Source organism: Seriola lalandi, unplaced genomic scaffold (assembly GCF_002814215.2).
Source record: "Seriola lalandi dorsalis isolate HSWRI2012SDOR001 ecotype SW California unplaced genomic scaffold, Sedor1 jcf7180002054673, whole genome shotgun sequence".
NCBI classification, from domain to species: Eukaryota; Metazoa; Chordata; class Actinopteri; order Carangiformes; family Carangidae; genus Seriola; species Seriola lalandi.
This window is the reverse complement of record NW_019525226.1, coordinates 681,225-708,957: the sequence shown is the minus strand read 5'-3', so window position 1 is coordinate 708,957 and position 27,733 is coordinate 681,225. Positions and strand designations below refer to the sequence as shown.

General features: G+C 39.9%; 2 protein-coding genes across 6 annotated transcripts; one reads left to right on the top strand and one right to left on the bottom strand.

Moving 5' to 3' along the window:
* Window positions 1-133: 133 nt before the first annotated feature.
* Window positions 134-5,665, bottom strand: arr3b (arrestin 3b, retinal (X-arrestin)). Of its 4 annotated transcripts, none has more exons than XR_015438173.1 (17): window positions 5,600-5,665; window positions 5,331-5,364; window positions 4,047-4,077; window positions 3,823-3,883; window positions 3,683-3,727; window positions 3,392-3,585; window positions 3,172-3,231; window positions 3,009-3,085; window positions 2,734-2,869; window positions 2,557-2,641; window positions 2,305-2,377; window positions 1,929-2,066; window positions 1,684-1,761; window positions 1,561-1,584; window positions 1,400-1,449; window positions 1,084-1,231; window positions 134-616 (listed from the first exon to the last, which is right to left on the bottom strand). XR_015438173.1 is itself a non-coding variant. In XM_087178061.1 (16 exons), the coding sequence occupies exons 2-16, from the start codon at window positions 5,336-5,338 to the stop codon at window positions 552-554; spliced, it is 1,125 nt and encodes a 374-aa protein (XP_087034187.1). In that variant the 5' UTR covers window positions 5,339-5,364; window positions 5,604-5,665; the 3' UTR covers window positions 134-551. The 4 variants fall into 4 exon arrangements, 1 of the variants encoding a protein (XP_087034187.1); XR_015438172.1 differs by having other exon boundaries at window positions 5,604-5,665; XR_015438174.1 differs by lacking the exon at window positions 5,600-5,665 and adding an exon at window positions 5,465-5,483.
* On the top strand, window positions 4,927-27,299 carry inppl1b (inositol polyphosphate phosphatase-like 1b). Of its 2 annotated transcripts, XM_087178060.1 has the most exons (29): window positions 4,927-5,017; window positions 8,075-8,102; window positions 10,994-12,179; window positions 13,475-13,538; window positions 15,391-15,529; window positions 15,668-15,788; window positions 16,326-16,466; window positions 16,625-16,712; window positions 16,869-16,946; window positions 17,180-17,317; window positions 17,410-17,524; window positions 17,603-17,703; window positions 17,791-17,893; window positions 18,001-18,197; window positions 19,615-19,732; window positions 19,905-20,001; window positions 20,115-20,253; window positions 20,418-20,517; window positions 20,697-20,785; window positions 21,568-21,649; window positions 22,151-22,240; window positions 22,336-22,449; window positions 22,525-22,613; window positions 22,705-22,792; window positions 23,278-23,430; window positions 23,837-23,918; window positions 24,083-24,878; window positions 24,965-25,080; window positions 26,470-27,299. In XM_087178060.1, exons 3-29 carry the CDS (start codon window positions 12,043-12,045, stop codon window positions 26,561-26,563), a joined length of 3,669 nt encoding a protein of 1,222 aa, XP_087034186.1. In that variant the 5' UTR covers window positions 4,927-5,017; window positions 8,075-8,102; window positions 10,994-12,042; the 3' UTR covers window positions 26,564-27,299. The 2 variants fall into 2 exon arrangements, with proteins under 2 accessions (XP_087034186.1, XP_023277436.1); XM_023421668.2 differs by lacking the exons at window positions 4,927-5,017; window positions 8,075-8,102 and having other exon boundaries at window positions 10,841-12,179.
* The last annotated feature ends 434 nt before the right edge of the window (window positions 27,300-27,733 follow it).

Sequence of the window (27,733 nt, the reverse complement as noted above, 5' to 3'; positions counted from 1 at the left end):
TGTTCATGAACTTATTAAACAGTTTATATTTTTTGTAACAAAGTACTTTCTTGATAAAAGCCCTTCAGCTCAGTGTTAAGTACCAAAGTCTCGATGTGAAAATACTGAGCAAAATGAACAAATAAGAGAGTAGTTGGGGAAACAACATGTTTATTTCCTTCTCTTGTCTATAAAGAGTGACAGTAGTATTTTGGGGATATTCACCCCACAGCTGCACATTCAGTCATAATGTGTGATGGCTCTAATGAGATGGCAATAAACATTAACAATAAATTAAGCATTGCATTGTCAGTATTCATAACTATCTATGCTAAGGGACACTTCCTCTGACAAAGAAAATTATACAACACATGTTTATTTCTATATAATGTTATGATGGCATTCAGAGAAATGTCACAGAGAGTTTAGACTCTGTTTCAATGATAAAACTCTTGCAGCAATGCCTACTATAAATGTATACGTGCAAGGGAAGTAAGAACATTATAGTAACTCAATGATGAGTAGTGGTTCTGTTCATTGGTGTTGAGTTCCTTTGTGTTCTGTGTTCTCTGTCAGAGAGGTGATTTTCCTTCGCTGGTCATCTCATCCTTCCATGGACTCAATTGTGATTTCTGCCCTGTAGGCATGAAACAACTCATTCTGTGACTTCAACATTACACCAAGGTAACTATATGTCTAATGCATACATAGTAATAGCTATGAGTCAGCATACATGCGTCTATTAGTAGCTAGTGGAGATGCTTACAAAAATTAATCTGGGAGGTGGAGCAACAATGGTTCAGATTTAATATTTCACACAAATTCAACAGGGTTGTAGTGTGAAAGAGTGTGCTTGTTCAAGGGTCATCGCATCTATGCTTCTTTCAGAAGACCCTCATGACTTTTATCTTTTATTATGCAAATACTTATATTATGAATGAAAAAGTCCTTTGATTGTATTTTGATTGTATTGTTCACATTTGTCATGAACTAGATCTAACATCGCTGTGTTTACATCAAGTATTCATTTCATAGAAATTATATATGTTGTAGCCCTTGAAGAAGTGAACACCATGAAATGTATCAAATCTGAAGTCACCTCACCTGAACTAAAGAGGCCTTTATTCCAATGTGCTGTGGTTCAAAACACACAAACACATAGGAGAAGAATATCAGTAGCATGTCACAAACATCACAGCCACAAGCCATATACATGTCTTTTCATAGAGACGCCTTTGTTATACTCACACTTCTGCTCATTGGACAGCAATGACACACAATAGATGGATAAAAGGGGAGAACATGACATTAAACATGTGAATCAGGTCAGTTACAGTAAACTAAATAGTGTCTCTTTTGTGTAAAGGAAATGTCTCTGGAAGCATTTAAATTGCAGTTACATGCAAAACACTGCACTCACCTGCGGGTTTCGGGGACATCAGAGTCAGAGGAAGCTCCACAATGACATCGCTGAAAATAAAAAATAAAAAAGTTTTGTTATTAAAAAGAAATAGAATAGCAATTTGTATATTCTTCACATAGATAACACATGACCACAGATGACGTAAAATCAATATTTACCTTCCTGTTAGGCCACCGAGCAGGCTTTGGTGAGAGAGACACAATAAAAGAAAACGTTAGTCTCCACAATTTGACACAAAATGTAAAAGCATTATGAATATTTTCTATTCAGTTAAAACTTACCCTCCACCGGACACCACTAGATTCACCTTCACTTTGTAAGAGACAATGATTCCCTGCATCTCCTTTTCTCCTTGACTCCTGTGAGGGGACAGGAATAGTTTACTTTTCATAGCTGGAGGATTTGGTCTAAGTCACGATAAGTGGATGACACAGTGTAGAGTTGTATTACCACCACTCAATAAGAGGATGAAAACCTGTCCTGGGCTCACTGTAAGCCCTTTGATGAATGAGCTAGAGTGGCTTACAGGGTAGTGGATGCGAGATGCGTGTCCTCATCTTTTAGCCGTCCATCCACTGCAAGACCCCGCTTCTCTTTGTTGTTGGACAGCAGGGGGGTTATTTGGAAGGACTTCTCGAATGTAGAGTTGGCATTTATTGTCTCCCTGTGTATAGCAGTGAAAGCCATAAATAAATAACACATGCTTGACTTAACAGGCATTATTTGTGTCTCTACTTTTACACATTTTAGATTTAAAATGAAATGTAACCATGACAATTTTTTTTCTCAGTAATCGTAATGGATACACTTTAGAGATATTTGGATGTGAGAATATTTTTATAGGAAAGAATTTTCCTAAATTAATTCAAGTGAAGCCGAATTTAATACAAAGAAAGCCTTACCCAAACTCCTCAGTGCAGACTGCCTTGCTGTAAGTATCAGATGAGTAGAGGACCACACTCGTTAGCTGCTCAACTAAAGAGAAAAAGAACAGTTCTGTACCAGTTAAAACGTATGACTCTTGAACATATATACACACACAGTTGAACCCTCACTAATATTTGTTTCTCACTTTCTTCTATTCTGAGCCGAACAAACACAATTCATTTCAACTTTAACTTCAGTCAAGTTTTAATTCTTTCCTTGTTACTCACCTGAGACTTTGATTTTCTTCACAACCTTAGTGGTTTCGTTGTTGACTTTTAGTTTGACGGTGATTGGATCTCCATGGTAATAAATCTAAAATTAAGAATGATTTTATTTGGAATAGTTTAGCAATCATTATATAATTTATGAAATACCAAGAATGCTGTTTCCATACTTAAATGTACCTCTTTTTCAAGGGAGGCCTCCAAGTTAACTGGTTTGTCAGTCATCATGAACTGCTTGGCTATATCAACCTTGGGTCCGGGCTTGTTGTTAGCTGGTGCAAATTGTATTTTACGAATCATCAGACGGCAAGTGTCCCTAAGGCCAAAAAAAAGACAAGCAAATAGGATCAGTGATAGCGCTCTGTATGTCGTTTATTCTGTTACAGTTTAAGGATGAAAAGAAAAGAGTTGCCAGGATTTGGCTGACAGTATGGTTTGACTGTGGGCATACATACTTCTTGTCAATGACTTCATCTGCACTGTCAGGTAAGTTGGCAATGTACCCTTTCACCTCAAAGTCCACGCCACAGGCCTACAATAGAAAAAGACCCAAATAAAATGACTGACTATATAAGAGTAAAATAAAAGAAATATTAAATAGATGGACTGTACTAGTACCTTGCCAGCATCGTTTGGCCCAGGCTGTAAGCCAACTGAGCATGGGAGATTTGTTGGCAACTGAAACAAGCAGAGATGAGGCACACTGATGAATACAATTTAAGATAATGATCTCAAAGTAAAGGTGAAGTAAAGATCTGTGTTTGATCAATGTAACATTGGACTGAAGGACAAGAACAATTTGATATGTTATGTAAAGAGTGAGTTCATGCTTCCTTACCTGAAAGGAAAAGGGACATCCTTGCTCTCCAACTTTCTTTATGAGGGATTCCTGCAGAGGTGATTTGGCTGCGTTTCCACCTGTAGGTGGATACACCTGAACACGCTGTATCCAGATGTCTCTCCTGAAGGACAGCCCGATGACATCCAAGTCTTCGCTTCCATAGCGGAAGGCACAAGCAAGGTAGACAAATACTGCAATGGAAAATGATATAGTGTTGCACATTGGTCCGGGTTGGGTAGATTTAGGGCTTATAACTTTCATCACTGACAGCAAAGGAGATAAAAGTACCTTTCCTGCCATTAAGACCAGAAGGGTCCACTTTGATTACCCCTTCTGCAAATGAGTGAAGAATAAACAGTGTTAGATTTCACAGAGATGCACATATTTGTATATATATTAGGATGCAAAGCAGATTCTATGCCACACACCAACTAGTTCCACTGAATCCACATTGTCCACAAAGTCTCGCTTCCCCAAGTACAGGGCAATCTGAGAGAAATGGAGAAAAGCAGCGAGGAAAACAGTCACTCCTCCGCCAAGGTTACAAGAGTTTGGAAGTTATTTCTGGGATTTGGAAGAGCTACACACAAACTGCACTCCTCCTTAGGCCCGAGGGTTGCCCTGTAATGACTGTATTATAGAGGCCACTTACATGTCCATTGCCGCTGGTCTTCTTAAATACCCTGAAAAGAAAGAAAAAAAGGAAAATGCAATGAATCAGACAAAAATTTTCACACATTTTCAACATCTTTACATTCTGTAAACCTATTTGATAAATAATGTAATTCTTTCTGCCTTGTTGCATTACAATAATTTAGTTTAGTTTAGTGTGGTCTTATGCCATGATTTTATACACATACAACCTATCACGGATGTCCGATTATAGGATACCCCACCCCGCCCCCATTCAACTCCACCCACCACTCCATTCCTGTGAAGATGGATTAGTTTGTAGGATGGAAAAGCACCTGCTGTCACAAGTGTCTAATTTGGACGTATGACAAAACTATGTTTTGGTAAATTTGTACACAATAGTAACATTATATACAATTAAAATTGTCTTGTTTTGCTCAATATGAAGCTATTGCTCATAAATTCAATGCATGGTGCTAACTTTAGTATAAGACAAATAGTAGTAGTAGTATTCTTGCTAAACTCTCCAAGTCATCCAACAGTATGTTGCTACAGTGAATAGATTCATCATACTGTATGTTGTATGTGTCCTGGTAAATGTGTCATTTTTTTTTATCAATAATCCAGAGAATTCAGTGTTTTTCTTAATTATCCAAATATTACATAACCTTTTGAATGCAATCCCAAACAAGTACTCCTTGGTGGTATTTGCCTCTTTCAGGGGAGTGCCAAGTAATCTTGTTAAAACTTTTCCTTTGTCTTGTTAACCTCTCTTCCAAGATCAAATCCACACAATCCATCTTAATCAGGATTTATCCATGTCCTGGAAGATTCAAGTGTCAGAGGATTCACAGTGACTCTGCGTGCCTCTGCCAAGATGTTAAATTGTTAGAGCTAAGCTTCTCTGCTTGTTTCTAGTGAAGGAATTATCCTTTTGATCTCTGCTTGGATCGTAAGACGCGCTTGTTTTCATCAGTGAGTGAAGTATCGGTAAGTAATAGTTTAATAAAAAAACAATGTCAGATTAGTACCTCAAATGTGCATACTGCTGCAAGATTATTCAATAATCCTTAACATTTTATTTTGGCACAAATGAAAGAACTGTTCATTTTGAGGCAGCATGAAGTATCACTGTTACAGTGGTGTTAAATAGCATTTGTAATAGGTATATTCAATTACCCTTTGTAGCATTTTAATGCCTTACACAAGTGGAATGACTGATTTTTAACCTCTAAATTAAAGCAGTTACTATGTCAGGATAGTTGCAGAATATAGTGGATAAGAGAAAACCCTGTATACTCACTTTGACATGTTGATGGAAAAGTTATAGATCCAATCTGCAAAAAAAAAGAGTTAAACAGAGTTATCAAAACGTGATAATTGATAAATCTATGACACACTTGTTATGTTTTGTTTAAATATCATTTTTGGAGACACCTTTTAAAAAACGTTATATTTTCAGTAAATCCTGGTGCTCCTCTGTGCAATAAATGTAATACCATTATCTTGAGTTTTTATCTCAACTATCTCCATCTATTGCTAATGTGCCGTTGGTCAGCAAGAGAAACTCACTTACTGTGCCCTCACTTCTGTCAGTGAGTCTTCTGTAATCCGTCACTGTTGATCGACTGTAGTGTGTGCGAGTGCCAATCACTGCCTCCTGTTTGCTTTTATACTATGACCTCCCAACCTTAGAGCCCTCCCTTCAGCTTATACAGCTTCTCAAAGAAGGCTGTTTTAGAGCCAATCTGATTAATTCATTAGAACGCTACTGTTTTGGTCCTCAGTGTGTGTAAAAATAATGTTGTGTATGTGACTTCAAAAGAATAAGCTCAGAGACGTATGGGCATTGTGAGTGTTGGGGGGTGGGACAGACCATATTCCTGGACTTCAACTATGTTGGTCACTTGGTCTTTGTTGGTTTTTGCATTTTGCACATATGGTCCTCTATATTTCCCTATAGCTAGTGCAGGAACAAGGATATTATAATGATGCAGATAATTTACTATGAATTTCAATTTTTTCTCTTAAGTCTGGTGTATGTTGTTTGACATTGGCCTTGGTGGAGGTCTGCGCTCTCTGAGTGCCCCTCTAGTTCAACCTGTGTTTAGACCGAGCATAATGACTCAATCACAAGCAGTTTTTTATTTTTTTTTTTATCATTTTCAAAATTACTTTATGAAAAATATATTAAAACTTTTTTTTATTTTTAGTGGCTCAATAATAAAACACTATGCAATAGTACTTATTTAACTTCTGTGCTCCAAGCTGTGAGTTTTGCCATTAGAACATCACTGAGGTTAAAACATTATCTTATGAATAGACTGAGTGTGAATGTGCAAGGACTTCCTTTCTTATAGCTTAGAGAGGAGTAGATTGGTATTAGTTGGATTTTGGTTGTTATGGTAGCCAGGACGACAGATGGCTCCTCTACCAAGCCTTGTACAATCTGTACTCCTGGCAGGTTTACAGAAATCTAACTGACTTACTGCCATGCATACAACAAGGCTTTGCCACTAGTATTACCTTGATTACTAGAATTACCACTATACATTTAAATCTGTATTGTTTATGGTTGTGACCAAGATTATTCAGCAAGTTAATAGCATCGAGTATATAATGATAGCAGTTAATTTTGCCAGGACTGACCTGAATCCTTTGGCTTTGATCTGAGTGAGGCTAGACCACCTCAACTGGGGAGCAGACACAGGTTTAGCCTGACCTTCATGTCTTCCACATTCATTGGCAGTGACCTTTAGAGGATCTAGCCTCTGAACTGGCACACAGCTTTTGAGGTAAATCTGTCTGGTGGATCGATAGAGGATTTTCTCACTTCCTCAGCCAGGTGTAATTGATTGATTAATGGAAGAGCCGAATCATTGGCTTTACGGATGGATTATCACGCCTTGCCAGTCAAAGATAATGAATTAGATTGCTGGATGTATGTGTTTGCCTCGATTCAACTGTCATATGGGGATAGGGTTTGAGATCTCTTTAAAGCTGCCCAGACAGGACAACACTACTGTACATTACACTGCTGTATCATCAGCCAGGACTTCACAGGCATAAACAAAGCTAAGCCGTTTAATTCATTAAAGCTGCTTTCCTAATCATTTTACATTGGTGCTCTGCATGTAACTCGTGACTTCACACTTACATGTACAACTCAAATATGCATGTCAGTGCAGTGAAATCCAGAGAAGCTGAGGAACTGTGGAAAGCATGCTGTATACTGCTGTAGTATAATAAGAAATTCAAGCAAAACAGTTATTTTTGAAAGAGTGGTGAGATGTGGGGGCAGAGGCTCCTTTATGAGAAATATGAGGCTTATGTAACAACAAAAACACAGCCACAGTTTGGGCAGAAAATGGTCATACAAACTGTTGCCTAAACTGAAAACTGACAATGGTCAGGCTTTTCCTATAAAGTCCTACACCTCTGTTAACCCACGTTGGAAAAGAAAGTTTAAAAGAAGCAAGACATTCCTTAAGCCAAAAACACACATTATAATTAGTTGTGTAGCATATGTTTTAATTGTGTTTGTGTATGAGTTTGTAATGTCCCTGAGATTTAAATTTCTTCTGTTCTTTACATCAAATAACTTTAAACAGATGTTTTTTTTTCAAGCTTTATCCATGGAGATACATACAATTAAATCCACCGTCCTGCTTGGGCTCTAAACTTAGATGGTAGGTCATAACAATATAACACAGAGTAAATAAATGTGATGCCTTTTCATACACATTTTTCTAACAATTTGATGTAACATTATTAACCCAAGTGCTTATATTCTGTGTTCTGTGTATTCTATTAATAAACATTTACAGTCATTCTGATACAGCCTTTAAGCGCTTCACTGGACAAGAAAGAAAAAAAACAAACATCTGGCTTGAAGTAGCTAAAGGGAAACAGCACTACCTAAAAGCTTTACACCTCATGGGCATTTTATTACATTTGGTATGTCTTGTTGATGAATCAACTGAAATCAACTGACACAGCGTCAGTGCTAAAAGAATACTCACCATGTTTTCATTCATTTATTCACAGGCCTCTCGGGATGAAGACATTTTTTAAGGTTAGTGTAACTATTTGCCATTTATGAACTGTGTGAAGTGAATGAATAAAAGGTCACATAACTGGCCTCCCCTTCATACTCATTCCTCTAATGAACTTACCAAGTCACAGCTCAGCTCTGGGCCAATGGGTCAGGAATCGCAGCAACCGATCTGTTATCCAGACATGAATGTATCGCCCAGTCTAATGTGCATTGCATTTTTTTTTATTTCAATCAGTTCAGATGTTTTATGTAGTCACTGACAGTTCAGATACACCATTGTGATGTACTGTTTGTTATGGTGTAAACTACTGTAAACAGGTCTCTATTCGTTGTCCACACTGTTTACACAGTTTTGTATTTACATAATACCGTCCAGGATAGTTAATCTTATTTTCTGCTCTCTTCATGATGAACATTCTCTCTGAGTTTTCTTTTTCCAGTTTTGGTTGCACAAGATTACATACAGTCACATAAGCCCCTTACAGTTAATCTGGTGCCATTTTAGGCAACACTATATATGGACAGTCAACATTGTCCCTTTAAAAGCACTGCTGACTAGTCTCAATGCATTATAGCACCATGGTATTAGTACTTCTTAACAACACAGTCTTCAGTGTGTTGCTAAACTGAGGCAGTGATGTAGTTTTTGTTGTTAAGAGGGACAAACTATATTAGGCGCTGAGCCAATCAGTGGCTCCATACGAGTGATGGTTAACTGTGTAAGGTGAGGTTTTCCTCCAGTGTGACTGTCAGTAAAGATTTGTCGATATGTAGTACTGTAATTCTTATTAGTGATTAGTATCAGTATGTATGTATTCAGACTAAATGCTGGGCAGGCACAAAGATGTTACCTGTCAGCTTTCTGTCTGTTATGTTCTTGAGTGTATTTTTAGCAGTTGCTGCTCACTAACTCAACTCAAGTGATGTTGGAACTTTGAAGGGCTTTTACTGCCATCAGTTGGAAAGATAGTTATTATGAGCACATGGTCATCCACAGCCAGGGCACTTATTCAACACACATTTCTCTTTCACAATGTGGCGTACTTGTGTTGTTCTTTTTAAAAACACAATTCCTCAACTATATTTAGATGTCTGGCATTTGTGTTCATTTTTACAGTAAGTGTTAAGTTTGTAAAATTCCTGAGATTTTAACCTGATTAAACCCTGTTTTACAATATCCTTTAGTTTTATATAAAGCCAGTCATGTAGCCAGTTTGTCCTCTGGTAGAGGTGGACTGCACCTTTAATAGAAATCATCTCCATATTTAACTAATTACTATCTTGTTTTTCTTAAAGCCATACTGTATTTTAGCCCTTATATAATCATGGCCTTTTTGCTATGTGGCCTTGATTATATAATATCAAGTAAAGAAATGTTGCATCTTTCAATGAAAATACTGCTCAATATCAGCAAAACAACAGTTCTTCATCAGGTCATCCAGTTTCATCTTCGACATAGATGAATCTTTCTGAAATTAAACAGTATGTTTATTTATATATTTATATTCAAAAAACTGTTCTGACAGCCTGCATGGGAAGTGAAAGTCAGCAGGTGGTTCTTAGAAATGGAGTACATCTTGTTTTCCCAGTGCATGTCTCAGTATTCTGTCCAATCCATTGCTCGCACAAGCAGCATTTGGTAGAACTAGAAAGAGCAACATATGAGAGAGAAAGCAAATCAGCATCAGACACAAATTGCTCTTTCTGAGAATGACAAATGTGATTTTGGTACTTAGTAATGATGGTGAGGATTTATGGTTTTAGTAAATGTTATCAGCCCCCCATCAGAGTGATATCTTGGAACTTTGGTGATCCCTCAAATTTTCATCCAGCACAAGGTCATCATCAGGTCAAAAATTTGGTTTATGACCAAATACTTGCAAAACTAATGACATTCCATCAACCTCAGTTGTACTTTTATTTAGTGCTAACTAGCAAAGATAGCACCAGATGATGTTGTAAACATTCCCGCTAAACATTAACTGCTGATCATCAGCATGTTCTCATTTTCATTATGAGCATGTTAGCTTGTGGATGTTAGCATTTAGCTCAAAGCACCGCTGCTCCGCCTCAAGATACTGCATTCATTTCAATTATATGCTGTAGAGAGCACATAGCAAGTGATTACAGATTACAGGGATAAGAAGATATGTCATCAGTTGGGGATGGACTTGTGTCTGTTTGTTTTATGGGGGCTGCGGTTGGTGGTCGGCACATTTCTGCGGAGTAGTGAGAGGCAGAACAGCAAATATAGGACCAAACAGCTTCCCACAGAGTTATATGTTCCAACTCACTAAGAAGGAGGGAAGTAGGAGGGCTGAATAATGGGCGATGTTTCTAGGAAGGCAAAAATAAGAAAGTTAGGGATGATCATAACCATATGGAGACTACGTTTTGCTGAGAGGGAAGGAGTGAGCAAGAGAGGACGGGAAGTTTAGGGAGGGTGACAAAAAAAGGAAAGAAGTTTGGGACAGAAGAAAGAAAAGGTGGAAGAAGGTAAATATGCCTGGCAGAGGTTGAAACATCTGGAGATAGAGATGGTAAAATAGAAACAATAAAGAAACTGAGGACTAGCCAGGCAGCTCACCTGTGAGAGGGAAGCTGTGTCTTCTGTTTGGAATTTGAGGAAAGAGACGGGGCAGGGGCTGAGGGAGGAAGAAGAAAGTTGACGGGCGGAGAGAGGGAGAGAGAGAGAGAGAGGGAGAGAGAGAGAGAGAGACAGAGAGAGAGAGAGAGAGAGAGAAAGGAAGCACTCTGCTGTTTCACACACTGGTGGTGAGGTTGAGCCCCTCGCAAGAATTCTCCTGGCTATGTCCGCCATCTGGAATGTCGAGTCACTTCCTCTGTCTGCCCTGTGCTCTAACGGGGGTTGTCCTCTGCCTCTCTGCTCCCTCCCTCTGCTCTGACAGCACTCTGAAGAACCACCGTAGACCACGCCAGTGCGGACGGGACTCTTCTGACAAGACACACACACGCCAGCACGCAAACATCCAGCATGAAAGCGAGACCCCCGGATTAGCCCACATCCAACCAGACACACTCTAAATGGAATCCGGGCCTGGAAGAAGCAAAGACAACTGCAGTCATCAGCTGAACTTTTTGGAGGGTGTTCCTATTCCCTTATATGGCAACAGAGCTGAGAAATCATTTGAATTAGTCTGGTTTCTGTTGCATGCCTGTCTGGTTTTAGTGCTGACTGAGTTCCATCTGGTATGTTTCTGTCTCTGCTGTGTGCGTGTGTGGGTGCCGTGTGTGCGGCTTGATTTGTTTGTTTTGCCTTCTTGGTTCTTCTTTTCCTGTTGTTTGCATGTGGGGTTTTTGTTTTGGGACAAGAGGAGGGCTTGTGTTTGTGGTTAAGCTAGAGGCACCGTCATCGCTTCAGGGCTGGCAGCTTCATTGAGACTCTGCAGCACCTCTCGCTGTTTTTCCTCTACCTCCTCTCTCCCCCCCGCGTACCGCTGTGATGATCTGTGTTTGTTGGAGCAACACACCCACCTGGGTGCAGCAAATTGCAACCAAAAATTGAAACAGGGTCTTGGTACAGGAGGGTATTATCAGAAAGGTGGACTGGAGCTTCTGGTGAGGAGCAGGCTGTTGTTAGAGTGGACTAACTTCACGATCAACTGGATGCCTCTTCTTTCTTACTACAATGGAACAGGATGTGTGACCCAGGGTGACCAAGGAACCAATAGGGACCCAGGAAGTGCTAGCTGATGAAAACAAGGTGTTGGGTTGTCTATTTGACACTTTGGTCATGAAGAAAAGGATCATGGGAAAGTTCTAAACAACTTAAATAGACCATTCAGCACACGGGCACTAACAACTTGAGTGACAGTCTGTCAGCGTCATGCCATCTGAGCAATTCTGACACAGTAAACTTGTGTTAGACTTGTGTTATGTCAAGTTCATCACCTCATGTGGATGATTTTTCTGAACATATCTCTCAACATTGATTGCCATGGCTACGGCGGCATGGTATCATCGTGACATCAGCCGTGTGCACGCAGAGGACTTGCTGGCACGGGCAGGGAGGGATGGCAGCTACCTAGTGAGAGACAGTGAGTCCGTGCCAGGAGCCTATGCATTGTGCCTGCTGTGAGTACACTCTATCACACACACACACACACACACACACACACATACACACACACATACACTTACAGCTGATTTTTCTTACCCATAACAATCAAACATAACTGACTTCACAAGGTACTTTAAGCTTTTATGGTGTCTTAGATGAGCCCACCTGAGCTGGTACTTGAATGTTTTTGTAAGTGTAATGTCGTACGTCTTTTGTTCGTTATACTAACTTAGAAACGAAGAAAATGAAAATGAAAATGCAAGGGAATGTGACTCTGCACTCAGAAATGATTTATACAAAAGTGATTCAATGTTACTTCGTATGCCTAATTTTATGAGTTCCACCTACTTGAAAATATTAACCGAATGATTAATTCACGATGTCTTGGATTAGTAAATGCTGTTCTATTTGGGAAGAAACAGAAAGCAGCTCTACTTTATGTGAAACCACACTTTATTATCTTATCTTGTGAAACTTTAGGTTTTGGCATATAGGATTGGAAAGTATTTACAAACTCAACATTTCTGCCGAATGTCCCCATCTGTAAATTGATTCAGCAGCTTCACTCACCCTGTCATATCCATCACTTTCACCATCGTCTGCCAGCAGGCAGCAAAGGAGCTCTTACGGCCTAAAGTACTGCATACAGACTGGGCCAACCTCACACATACACCCTCTCCAGACTAGTCAGACTGTCCTGTCCGAACACAGTTCATCTCAGCCAGGCAAACCCTGGCTCAGGACTCCCTGTTTCCCCTCTTACCCCACTTTCTTCCCTGGGGCCCCTGAAAGAGGGCGGGAGCTCCAGCGACCGCACTACGCTGACTGCTCATCAGCCCCAGCCAGATACATTCCTGAAAGCTGAGCCTGGCCGCTCGCAGTGCTCCCTCTTTCCCTTCGTTCTTTTCTCAATATCTCATTCCCTCTTTTAGTGTGTTAAATTTCTCCACACTTTTGATTTGTATTCAGTCATTATGCCGTCATGGTTCCCTTTTGTTCATACAATATGCAGTAGCTGACTGATTAAAAACTGCCATTCATCTTTACGTGCTTCTGAAACAAATTCCTCTGAAGTGACTGATGGAGATGATCTAAGTCTCGCCTTGTATTAGTAAAATAAGCCACGTCATTAGCGATCTGTAAAACAACTGACACCTTGTTAAGGAAGTTAGTGTTTTTAACTACAATTAGATGTCCTCATATAAACAATAAATTTAAAATTTATTTTGCCTTTTGAATGTTTGATGATAATCGTGTTTTAGTAAGTTGCAACACCATTAATAACAGAGGTTTTTTTTGGTTTCCAAAGGTTCCAACGTCATGTTCACACCTATCGTATTCTTCCCGATGCAGACGGCCTTCTAGCAGTTCAGGTGAGTGCTCATCACCCTCTGCCTGACAAGGAAGACCATGAGAAACACAATAGATGTCTGAAACCTTGGCACAAACTGTACACACAGTGAGAAACACAGCTGGTCAGATGGAGTTAGAGAGATCAAACAATGGTTTGTTATTGCCTGTTAGGAGGAGAACAGGAACCTGTTTGTGTTTCATCTCTGTACAGGCTCTGTTACAACTGCAGCAGCCTTGTTGTTTGAATGGCATCTCTGCCATGTGGCTGCATGCTTGCAGCATGAGCTCAGCAGCACAGAGGAGAAATTGTTTTTATGTCTCAGAGATTCCTACTCAACCCACACACTAGGTCACTGACAAATGGATGTGCTTATTTGTTATGTGTATGTATGGGGGTGTTTGTATTAGACATAATGAGTCTGTTGGATGCGGAAGAGTTTAAGCCAGTGATGGTATGTGTCTGTTTTTGATACTCTGAGAAAGGGGCCATTTAGTCAGCAAATGACCTAATTATTAAACCGTAGAAACGCACAAGCACAAAGTTTGCAACCACACACATGCACACAGTGTGTGAGAGAAAGAAATAGAGTGACAGAAATAGACATTTTCTAGATCTAAAGCCAATATCATCTGTGGCTTTTTTTTTTAACCATGTCTGTGCATTAAAGTCTAATAATGAGTTTAATAACAATTGTCTGGCAGCTGTTTTCAAGCCTTCGACTTGGAAAAATCCTCTGCTTTCAAAAGAAGACCTTAAACTCTGTTGCTATTTCAGTTGTTTTTCCACTGCCATCAGTATAAACCTCCAGTACGTATTTTCCCTCACTGGATTTGCTCCACTAACTCACAAGTCGCATGCTTGCCTTCTTGTTTTTCCAAGAGGGCCACGGAGATATTTTGGGCCCCATTTTGTCTCTCACTGTCTCTTATTGCTTTTCATTTCTTTATAATTGCTTTTCAAGAGATAACTGTGGTATAAAAAGTACTATTTGAAGAGGTCCTGGCAACAAACAGATAGGTAGCTCGAGTCCTTCACAGCAAAATGAAAAAGAAAAAAAGAAACTTAAAAAAGGACACAGGAAAATAGTTTGCTCTGCATTGTGATCTAATGCATACCATGTTGATTTTGTGCATGTGACTGCTAATATATATTCCCAGCACCTGTGCACAGCATGTGTGTTTACTTAGTTGTAATTTTTGCCTGCGATGCTTTGAGTGCCACTGATGTATAGCGGTGCAGGTTTTTGTGGAAAGTTTGAGGGTAGTCTTGTTTGTGCGTGTGGCTTGAATGTGTGAACGTATGCATGTAAAAACTTCCATGCCATGTTTTTATGGGGGGCTTTTTAGTCTGACTGGAAAAGTTGGACCACAGTGAAACATGACAGCCAACTGCTGTTGTAGTCAGGAAGTAGCTGTCAGTGATGTCACCCGTCCTGTGTGGTGCAGGGCACGGACTTCTAAATCCCCCTGGGACTCCCTTTATCACAGCAAATCATCTGTATGTGCCTTTTTCTGTCATGCAAATAAATGCTTCTGCTTTGTTCTGCTTTGTTCTGCCAAGTAATCTTTGGGGGGGATGGGTGATCTTCCTGTGCAGAAACAACCACATGACATTTTCATGTCAAAACTGGGTTATTTTAGTTATTTAATTTAATGTCCAATTTAATAAACATAGGATAATATAAAGACAGTAAATTAAGTCTATAAAAAGTGGGTATTTGAAAGACAGGAAAAAAAAGAAAAAGTTTTAGAAATAAGAATATTATATGATAAAAGTAGATAGGAGATAGGCAGGAGATAACAGTCTCTTAACACACATACATCATGTACATATACTCAGTGACATCTGTTGTATGTATGTATGTCTCACAGACAACACAGGGGGTGCAGGTAAACTGTTTCCGGACACTGGAGGACTTGGTGTTGGGGTACCAGCATCCCCACAAAGGCCTCGTCACGCCCCTGCTCTACCCTGTTCCTCGTGATACAGACACGGGGGATGAGAGCTCAGGTGGGTCCACCAGTTACAGAAAAATCCCCAAAATTTTAAATATATGTAAAAAAAATATAGTACACTATATTATGCATACATACTAAAATATTCATTGCTGACTATTAATGTCTGATTTTATGTTTCATGTATGCATAGATGATGAGAGACCGCCTCCAGTTCCAGCCTCTGTCAACACAGCGCTTTTATTAGGACCACCAGCTAAACCAGGCCCTCCTGCCCCATTCCTGGATAAATTACAAGAGCTGAACACATCCAGGTATGATTATCCAGCTTAAATGTAAAACAGTGATCAATTGCCAAAACTCTATTTCAAAGATGTGTAGTGCCTATCTATGCTGCATGTGTAGCCTGTCTTAACATATCTGTGTTTTACTTGATATCTGCTTATCTTTAGTGACAATAACATAAGTTTATAAATGTTTCTGTTTATTGACTTGCGAGTCATTATGGATTTGCAGTGTCACATTAACGTCATCTGTAATGTGCACTTCAACATCTTCATATTTAAATATTCACATGATGGCAGTTAAGCATAAAGAAACCTGCGACAGCAACTTGTGAAATACTGTTTGATCTTTTTGACTTTTTGTTTGGCCTATTAATGGTAGAGCACAGAGCAGATATAGTACAGTATCTGCTGTGTACTGAACTATTGGTCTTTGTCTTCTCTACTGTATTTTTTAACAGTTTCAAGTAGGGGTTTCTTACCAGATCAAATGAAAGCAAAAGCAAAGTCCAGAGAGCAGAAACGGCTTACACACTTTACCATCTGCCTGTTTGATCCTGTTTACAGTACTGCGGGTGACGTGATTGGTCTGCTCAATGACTACCTCTTCAGCGAGCTTCCTCTCGACATTGAGAATGTGCATAAAGGAGCAACAACGCTATGCCACCTCAAGCGTACTCTGGGCACTGCCTGCCAAGGCCTAAACAGGTTAGCATCATTAATGTTTACGATGAACCCAATGTGAAGACTGCCATTTATGGACTGTTATGTTGGGAATTAATATTGCATACTATAGAATTTTAGAAAATGTACATATATTCATATATGATTATGGAACAAAAGTTGTGCATTGATCTGCTCTACAGTGAGATTGACCTGACTCTCTCAAGTCTGGAAACTCTGGCCAAGGTCTTTGACCATCCTAGCTGCTCTTTAACACACACCAAGGCACAGGTACAACACAAACCAGCCAATATGCTTTTGTCAGATCTAACTAATCGAACTAAACTAAAATAGTGACCCAGAACTGTGGGAGATAAAAGGTGGTAATCTGAAACAACATTCATATACATCAACTAGTTAGACCTGTCTTTGTCTTTTTGGAACAAGGGTCCAGAGATGGAGATAGACACTTTGTTGTGTAAGATTTCAGCGTTGGTCAGCCTCCTGTCTTCGCTGGAGAAAAAGGTATGTTTTCGTTGGGTTAAACTCAGGATCAGTGTTTTTTTTTTCAAACTGGATAGGCTGTTATTCCTGAACAGACTGTTGTCATCAGACATGTTTTACTTTCTCCAGCTTTTATGCATCCACATTATTTTCAGAAAAACTGCTAAAATCATGTGTCCCACTCCCATAAAAAAAATATTTGTGACGGACAAAAATAATTCAATTCTAACATTTAAAATTCTTTGCCTATAAAGGTGTTAAAAGCACTACAAGATGCAGTGACCAATCACAATCTGGCAGTGCAGCCCAATCCACCTCCACCTGAACCAACACCCAGCAACATACCACCTGTAAAGAACCATGACAGACAAATTCCAGTCCACTCCTTTCAGGTAAACCAGGGTGAAAAAGGCACTTCATCTTACAACCAACAGAGTTTACATTGTATTTAATATAATATAATTGTTTTTCTCTGTGTGGCCAGGTGAAGATGGTGAGGTATGGCAGACAGACGGTCTCTGTTGATGTGGACCCAGGAGTGCTGCTTTTTGACAGGAAGGCTGGTTCATTTGGTATAGAGAGGGTCTCACATGACAGAAGTAAGAAAATATTTTACTTTTTTTAGTTCCTATAACATTTCTCTTGCTTGCAAATATACTTAATAAATTATCTATTAGTCCTTCAGATTGTCAAGTTCCAGAGCAGTCCAGCCAAAGTACGCATGGTGGTAGACAGTCACCACAACACACCACGGGAAATGACGTTTGAGAGTGCACGGGTAAAACAAGATAATCGGTTTTAATATTCACTGGAATCCACTGTTTCCACCCTCATGATTCACTGAGTGACTGTCATCTCCTGTCAGAAACGTGACTCCTTCTGCCAACTACTCCAAATGATGAAAGCCAGGCACTCTCAGCTGAGTGAACCTGACATGGTCTCTGTGTTTGTTGGCACCTGGAATATGGGTAAGCATAAATGTGATGACAGCATCTTTTACAGAAGACTCATTTGTATGCTGAAGTAGAAACAGAGGATTATTTTGATGATTTATTGTCTCGTGTTGTGTGCACAGGTGGTTCCCCTCCTCCCCGAAACCTGCAGACGTGGGTGACCTGCTGCGGTTTGGGACACACCCCTGATGAGTCGACTGCCTTGCTCCCTCATGACATCTACGCCTTGGGGACTCAGGAAAACCCTCAGGGGGAGAGAGAGTGGACGGAGCATATCAAAGGAACTCTTCGCAGCTATACTCACATTGACTTCAAACAAGTAATTCTCCTTTTTCTAACTTTTTCCAGCTTCAACTGTTGATTCTTATGTCCAAAAAGAGTGCATTATCCATAAAGCTATAATATGTCACTGAAGAAAGATTCACAAATTTACATGGCCAGAATAGTTAAAGGGGAACTACTTGGGGAGTACTGCAGCACATGTACTAAGCCTCGTACAGCTGCAGATGGAGCTGTGTGATCTTATAAATTGTTTCAGGTTTTAACTGTCCATCCTGAATCCTACAATGGTATAGAAGTGTTATACTAAATCAGTGGAGCAGAGCAAATAGAGTTTACCGAAAGGATTCATTGCACAATGTAAGGAATTTCATTTCAACATCAGAAATTCTGAACTAAACAACACTTGTTTTGGACAATGCTTGCTAATTAATGACTTTGCTAACATTTTTATTAATATTTTTGTGTGTGAGTGTGTAGTGAATATAAAAACTAAAGAATTTCTACATAACATCTCAAAGTGAAGTGAGAAGTGATTTGACGCATTTCTCCAAACTAAGATGCACATTAAAAAACTATTAATGCAGCGTCTAACTCTGTATGATTTTTTGTTTAAATATAACATTATTTCAAAGCTCACCCACATGTAACTCACAGAAAGCTCCAAATCAATGTTCATGCTCTCAAAACATTCACCCAGATTTGCAATTTTGCAAACAAAGAAAACCTTTGCATTATCTAATATTATTTTACTGTTAAAAATAATATCTAATTATCATTATTTAACACAAAATAAAAAACTACAAACACTACTAGGTCTGACAGAAATAAAAAGATTGATGAAAAATGTAGTCACAAGGTAATTTCTTTGTGATTTCACCTCAAACAAAAAGTGACATCACACTGGCATTTTTGAACAATGTATAACGTAAAGCGTACAAATGTCTTCTGTGTAATGGTGATGTCACTCCTGGTATTTTAGTCTTACAAAGGTGGTATTTTAACATCATATAAAGCAGTGCTTCATTCTTTTTATAGTATTGTTCATGTGAAATGATGAAAACACTTTCTTCAGAATTTCAAAGGGCACCCACCCTCATGTAAAACTATTACTAAACTATTACTAATATATTATGCTTGGCAGTATGTAATAAGTGTGAGAGAACCCACATGTTTCACTTGGAGGGGCAATGTCTCAGCAGCCTCTCAGTAGATTGTAGGAAAGGATTGTGAGAGTTTCTCATATTTTGTCATCCATGTTCTTGCGGGAATGTATCTGAAAATATAACCTCAGTGGTACATTATGTTTTTGATGTCATTAAGCATGTGTTTTTAGTGGCTGTGCCAGCATTTCGGAGAACCTGACTTCATAGAAATGGGCCAAACCCACTGAGAAATCTATAATTGGTTGGAGACTGTTCTTGTCATCTTTTGTAATACAGCCTGATGTCCTGCAGGTGGCAGTACAGTCCCTCTGGAATATGAGGCTGGCTGTGTTTGTGAAGCCGGAGCATGAGAGTCGCATCAGCCATGTGAACACAGCCAGTGTGAAGACTGGCTTGGGGAACACATTGGGTAGGCTGCCCTGCATGAACACACCAGCACAAATACACACAGAGCAAATACAGAAAATATTCAATATCAGGGGTGACAGCAAGAAATAAAATATATCAATGTACGAATAACAAGAACAAAATGTGTTTTTATTATCATGGAGGTTTGAAGTTGAGTATTTCCGTTGTTTCAGGAAACAAGGGAGCTGTTGGGGTCTCCTTCCTCTTCAACGGAACGTCTTTTGGGTTTGTTAACTGCCACCTGACCTCCGGAAGTGAGAAAGTCCTGAGGTACATTGTGGCTTTGTGTGTATACATGTGTGAAAGACCAAGTGTGTGTGCTCCTATGTCCTATCTGTGTTATATTAAAAATATTATTATCTTTCAATGTATGTAATGTTCAGGAGGAACCAGAACTTTGTGGACATCCTCAGGCTGCTGTCTCTGGGCGACAAACAGCTCGGGCCTTTTGACATCAGCCTGCGCTTCACTCACCTCTTCTGGTGTGGAGACCTCAACTACAGGCTCGACTTGGATGTGCAGGTCAGACTGGCCTATATTATTTCTTCGTCATTCATTGTTCTTTTTTAAAACACTGTGTTCTGATTCAGCACCAACTGAATACTGGCTTGATGTGGCATAATAGTCATTTTGAGAAATCCCAGACATTGATGTTATTGCTTCTTTCTGGTCCTGACTGACTCCAGGACATCCTGAAACACGTGTCAAAGAGAGAGTTTGAGGACCTCATGTGTGCAGATCAGTTGACCCGAGAGAGACACAAGAGGAAGGCCTTTCTGAATTTCAGTTAGTTTCCGTTTTCTGTTGACTTTTGACCTATATTGAGAGCTATAAATACAATATCATACAGTTATTGCATAAGCACTTAAATGACACAATAAATGAGTGTACAGTACCATTGCATTTTGATTCAGCTTAACCCTTGCTTAGCTCACTCTGCAATTTTGTCTGCTATCATGATTAAGAGGAGGAAAAGATTGCATTTCCACCCACCTATCGGTATGAACGGGGCTCTCGAGACTGCTACCTATGGCAAAAGTACAAGACCTCAGGGGTGAGTCATTTCTTGTTAACCAAAATCACCTTAGAATAACAGAACCGTGGGTGCATGTAAAAATTCCTTCAGGTGCAGTGCAGAAGATGCTGGCTCACAACAGAAACAATATCTACATTTCTGAATTGCTGCCAAAAAGTGTGAGGGGCATAACATTTCAATAACTTCATCAAGGTTTTTCGCCACACTGGCAGCATGGCTGTAGAGATAGCAGTGTTGATCTGTTGGCAGGTATTTGGTACAAGTATTCTAAGTATACAGTTGACTCACTATTAAATAGAATAGAATGGAGGAAAATGCCTTTATTGTCATTACACACCGTCGTACAACGAAATTTGCCATGCAGCTCCTGAAAACATACACATACACATACTTATCCATGCAGGTAAGCACCAGCAAACAGGTTAAAAGCAGTTAAAAAATTTAAAAGAGATAATAACAAGAGAAATAAATACAGAAACCTGTATTGGGTGCTATTGCATCTATGAGATGTAATTACAAAGTGTAAACTGTTATGTTGGGAGGGGGACAGTGTCTCTTGAGTTCAGTTCAGTGAAGGCTCTTGGGTAAAAACTGCTTCCAAGCCTGGAAATGTGGCCTTTAGGAGGTCTGTAGGGATAGCTGACTTTGACAACAGCTGCTGTGATCACTAAAAATAGGAGGCTAAGAATTAACCCAGTCTAAAAACAGAATGCCTGGCATGACGGAATGAAGGAACCCTTCAGATAGACAAACATACAAACAAACATGTTGTTGATTTTTACCTGAATCTGTTCCTGTAGGTGCGAGTGAATGTTCCATCATGGTGTGATAGGATTCTGTGGAAATCGTACCCGGAGACGCACATAATATGCTCTGCATATGGTAAGATCTGATGATTTACACAAAAAATCAAAAAATCTATAAGTAGAAAAGCACACAGTTAAATAAGACATAAACAAAATGCAGAAGAGCAGCAAAGAAAGGGCACTGCTTAAACCTCGACATAGACAAAAGATTTTATGCAGCATGCTCAAATTAGATATCTGTGGTTATTTTTTTTTGTCTTTGAGCCACTGTAAAATGAGAGCAACCCTCAAAACAGTCAAACCCTTACATACTGGTCTGTGGTCCATCAAGAAACAGAGTCATTTCCTCTCACTCAACCCGAGCTTGTGTTTCTCACTAACCTCAGCAAACTGTCAAAACATAACAAATGCTGGGTAGTAGCAGAACAACCTTTTGTCTCTTAAATCTCTTTTTGCTGAAAGATCATTTGTCTATACAGAGTTGTTACATAATTTTAGCCACAGTAAATATAAGGTATTTTTGTGTTGTTATTGCGATCATACTAATAGAGTAATATGGTGGCTTGTCTGTTACCAGGTTGCACAGATGACATCTTCACAAGCGATCACTCACCTGTTTTCGCCACGTTCCAAGTGGGAGTGACATCACAGTTCAGCTCCAAAACAGGTGCTGTCATTGTTGTGGCTGGTGGGACACAAAATAGAATATGACTGAATGCGGTCATTGAATAAACAGTATTGTCATGCCTTTGTCTTGCACAGATCCCAATCCAAGCATGGAGAGGGCCTGGATAGAGCTTGACGGCGTGGAGGCCATTGTGAAGACAGCAAGCAAAGCAAAGTTCTTCATTGAGTTTCATTCATCTTGCCTTGAAGGTATGATGTCGCATCAAAAAGCATTTAGCATTACGCTACACAGCAGCAGAAAGTCATTCATGTCTTTCTTTGCAGAGACAAGACGTTCAAGTGAGAATGACTCACAGGGCTGTGATGTTCCTGGGTTTCTCAAACTTGGCTGGTCCTTCAAACAACTGCCCAAGGTTAGAGGCTCAGTCTGCTTGAAAATGACTGAAAATATTGTTTGTCCTTGAAGTCAAGATTATTAACTTGTGATTTGTATGTCTGTTATAGCTTCTTCTAGTCCTGTCTGACATGGAATACCTTCAGGATCAGCACCTACTCTTGTCTGTCAAGTCATGTGATGGGTTTGAGTCATACGGTTGGTCATAGGGCAAATTCATTTTGTCTAATTAACAACTCTTTTTAAAACTGGTTGGCTACTTTTCTAATGAGTGCCCTCAAAGTGACAGTATATCCAAAAGCCATTTAACTCCTATCACAAGTGCTATCTACTAGTCCAGATAGTTTCAATATGATTTGATATGGTTGCTCATCTCTTTGGAAGTGACACATCTATTTGTGCTCAATTTCACTGACAACTATTTTCTATCAAGATATGCTTAAAACATTTTTTTTTATGTATATGCAAAAGAAAAAGTCTTCACAGTTCAGTGTATGGATTACAGTGTTTTCTTCTGAGAACTCCAAATCAAATGTAATTGACTTACTACTAGTATGCCCAAACCTAAGGAAATCACATGCTGAAACTATCTGAATGAATCGATTGCACTCTACATTTTGTGGTGTTTCAGGATGAAATGTATTATTGATCTAATCAATAAATGTTTTTAAAAAATTTTGAAGGTGAATGCTGTGTAGCTCTGCGCTCTCTCACGCGTACATCAGAGCAGTTTGAGACATTTCTGAGTCACCGAGGTGAGGAGATGGGCTCCATAAGAGGACGAGTCAGGGTCCATGTCCCCAAGGACAGGCGAGGAACGCGGGAGAAGATCTATGGTAGGTCAGCGGGAACGAGTGCTTTCCTAATCTCTGCCTTGCTTGCACTATCACTTCCCACTAAACTTTCATCTCCACTGTCACTGCTTTCTTTGACTCTCCTGAGTCTCACATTGCTTCCTCTATTTGGTTCCTCAATGATCCCTGGCTTGGCTTTACACTTGCTGGTATCTATCGACCGCTTCCTCTTTTGGCTCCTGGCTGACCCTGACCAGATGCATCCTGAGACAGGACAGATGAGTAGTGTGGCACCAGGTCAGACATCACACAAGGCACACACAAACACCACCATGCTGTGTGATTGCAAACTGACATAGCTTTCGTCCTACACGCACTACACAGACTTTGAAGAGGTCTTGCTCTTTACAAAATGTATTATTCATTTCCTGTCATTTGACTTTTTCAGAGTGGTTCTGTTTTGAGAAAGATGATAAACGTCCCACGAGGGGACACATGTCTCCTGCACCTACACGGCTCCCAATAAATAGGTGAGGACCTCTTAATGTTTCTGGGCATCAGTGTAAAGCAGCAGAAAGCCTTCAGTGGATGGCGTTTTATTTTCTTATCAGTACCTGAAGCCACATGCAGTCTTATGGTTTTTTAACATTTATATGTAGTTTAATTTAATCCAAGACTTGTATATTCATTACAGGTCCTCTGCAGTTCCTCCCAAACTAACTCCGAGCAGCTACACCAATCCTGCTTACTTCATCTTCGAAGGTGTGTCTGTGGCACGCAGGGTGGAGGAGGCTCTCCCCCAGCAGAGGGACCCTCAGGTGATCTGGTCTGGTAATGAGGCCTTGCAGCTCCCAAAAATCTCAGGACGTCAGGGCTTTGACAGGAGACCCTGTCGCAGATCAGACTTTACAGAGATTGAAATTCCAGCCATTCTGCCCCAGTACACTCCAACCAATGACCTTCATACGCCCCAAACCAACTCCTCCTATCAGCTTTTCCCTGCCAAAGACCCATCTCCCATATCTCCACCCTCGAGTAACGCCATCTCACAGTACCAGGAGCAGACTTCACAACTCAGAGACAAATACCAAGGTAAAAATATTGTTCAGGACTCCATTCTGCCCGAGAAGAACCTGAGGAACTTGTATATGAATCACTCAGCAATCATCAGGGAAAAAGCCAGAAGGGATCAACATCAGCTTCTCACAGAGAGGGCCAGTCCTCTACGGGCAGCCAAGGCGCCGCCAGCTTTCCCCTACACCCCCACGCACTTAGCACACTGTCAGGTTTCTGTTCCCTGGATGGTGGATCAGCAGCCACCCGGGCCTATAGGGGACAACTCCCTCACTGCTTTGCAAATTGCCAAGTCCCTCAGCGAAGTTGACTTCTTCCCCACAGAGCAGAGAGGCCCAACCATACCAAACCAGAGGCCAAGTTACAGAAATGGCCCCTCGATGCATGGAGACAGAGGCTACTGCTGGGAGAAAGAGGTATGGCGCTGTTTCTCCAAGACAGTTTTTAAAAGACCTGACTCCTGGTTCTCTGTAAAAATTCAGTCTGGTTTATCTCAATCCAGGTGTCTGTCCTCCAAGGTGCACCAGAGACAGTGCGGGAGCTTCTCAGTGCTCTGGGTCTTCAGAAATACACCCTGGGACTCAGCCTGAATGGCTGGGATGATCTGGATTACTTCAGGTGAAATGATTTTGGATAACATGGTGCACAAGCCATACCTACGTAGGCTCATTACTGAATTTCATAGACAGGAAAGAAATAATTTGATTACTGTTACAACACACACAGAGAAGGTTTTTTTGCTGTTACTTTAGCCAGAAAATCTGAGTTTGGACAGAGGTGAGGGAGCCTGAGCGGAGCAACCACCACAGCTGAGCGCAACAGGCTGTGATACTAATACCAACACTAATCTAGAACACGAACCCAAACATGCCCTATTTTTTAGCAAATAAATATATTTTAAATCAAAACCTAGATAAAAATTTGAAGTGAAAATAACATGGAACCAACATCCAGCAGCCACAAGAGGAACAAAAACCAAGTTGATTTATGTGGTGCCCTCTTCACAGTAACATTGTGGTAGCTGCTAGGAAATTTATAGAGCGCCGGAATAAGCTCTGTTATTTGCAGTGTTAAATGTAACATGAAAGCTGCCACCACCAAAAACCTAGTGTTATTTTCATCTCTTCTGTTTCTGCTTCACTCTGTGGTGCATGCACAGAATAAAAATATAAGACCCATAATATGAGTAAGCGGAAAGGTGAAAGTCAAAAGTCAATATCAATCTAACGTGACTCTTAGTGTGAGAAAGATACACTTGTCTGTACAGATATATACACTTTCACAAGATACTTGCAATAATCAGTTGATGGGCTAATCAAATTACTAGTGTGCATGTGACAGTCATGCTCATCTGACTGAGACTTAACATGACAAAATCCATCGTTCATGTTCTGTGCAAAAAATAAGTTTATCAAATTTTATCTGAAGTTAATGTGAGGCTTCAGCAGTCTGAGTTAGACAAATCAACTGAGTGACTTTCCCTCTGTGTTTTGCTGGACAGCATTTCTGTGGTGGAGGGATAGTAACACAAAGAGGGAATCTCATGCTGAAAGAGGAACTTTTTAAGATACCCTCCTGATCTGATTAACTCAGACTGTTGAAGCTTCACATTCACTCCAGATTGACTTTGGAGTACATTTTTGCATGGAATGAGTGCTGGATTTTGTCCCCCATCATTTACATTGGAAGCATATCGGAGAGTGATTTTTTAAAGGCCAGTTGAAAAAGAGAAATGCTTAGAGCAAGCAAAAATTGTTTCAATGGGCACGTGTGAAATGTTTTAAGACTTAAAAATATGAACCAGTCCTTTCAGGTCCAAGTGTAAATGAAAAAAAATCCTGTGTTTTCCCTGATGTATATAAAGATATAAAGATGCTGACACCATCTACATTTACAAAAATGTATCAGATTATAAAGTTGCAAATATTACAAAGTAAAAATGACTATGAATGACTGTTGTCTGAACTGAAGTCAACTTTGATTCAGTACCATTTCTCCTCACCACAGCGGCATCACTGAGGAGGATCTACGTGCTGCAGGAGTGACAAACCCATCGCACCGACGTAGGATCCTCGAGAACCTGCCCAGGAACTGGAACTGATAAAAGGCAGACATGACAAACATCGATGGTACAAAGCCCTGTAGTCTTGCTCGATTCGAACTGGAAGAACTGCTAGAACTGAGATCTGAAGAGAGGACAGACTGATCGGATATCAATCTCGACAGCTGGACTTTACCTCAGCCCTGCCATATTTTCCTTTACTCAATCAATACTGCAACAATAGTTTGTCTGTGTCAGCACAACAAAGGGAACATAGCGCAGGGAGTACTAATTACACAGTCTGCTTTATTCATCTATCCATCTTGACAGATTATGAGAGCGGGTGATAAGAATGGAAAGCCTTGATATGTATCTCTAGTGACTGACACATACAAAGCTGTTTATTATGGTATCAAGGTCTCATTGATTTTTGTTTTAAATGATTTCTCAATGACTATAAAAACATAGTTCTTCTATTTCCAGTGTTCACTCAAGGCTAGTGTTTACCATTCACCTTCATCCCTTCTACTGTGTGCTCTGCATTATTCTGCTATTATTGAGCCTGGACCTGAGCTTGTAAAAGCCCTCTATTAAACCTATGGAGCATAAAATCCATAGCCGTACTTATCTACTGGAACATTGTCTGTAAAGTTGGTGTAGAAGGACCTGCCATATCTCATTTTGTTTACTGTCGCCTACTGTTGCTATCATGTCACTTAATCAGTACCTATGCCCACTGTGTATGTTTTATGCGACCTTTATGAAGTAAAGTGCATAAAGCAACTCTTGACTGTCACCAAGGAAGCAAAAGTGTTATTTCCTTCTGTCGAGCAGGGGTGGAAAAGGGAAACTTCCTCTTTGCATCTCGTCTATTTCAGATGCCAGATAATTGCCAGTTGCCCGTTGTGCAATAACCGACACACTGTGTGTTACCATCTAGGTTCAACCAAGCATCAAAGTCTTCATTTTTTATAATATAACATTTGACAGTTCATATTTTACATTTTTTTATTTACTGAACACTTCTGAGGTTCTTCTTGAAAACTGCATAGGGTGTATTTCTTTAGTCTGGATAACTGAGCAAATACCAATGCATTTCCACATTTTATATAAATACAATTACCTCAGTTAAGATTTGCGAATACAAGACGCCTGAATTAATAACCAAGTCCACAAGCAAATAGTGAGAGTTGTATTTATCAGCTCACTTAGATAATAGCAGCAGAAAGA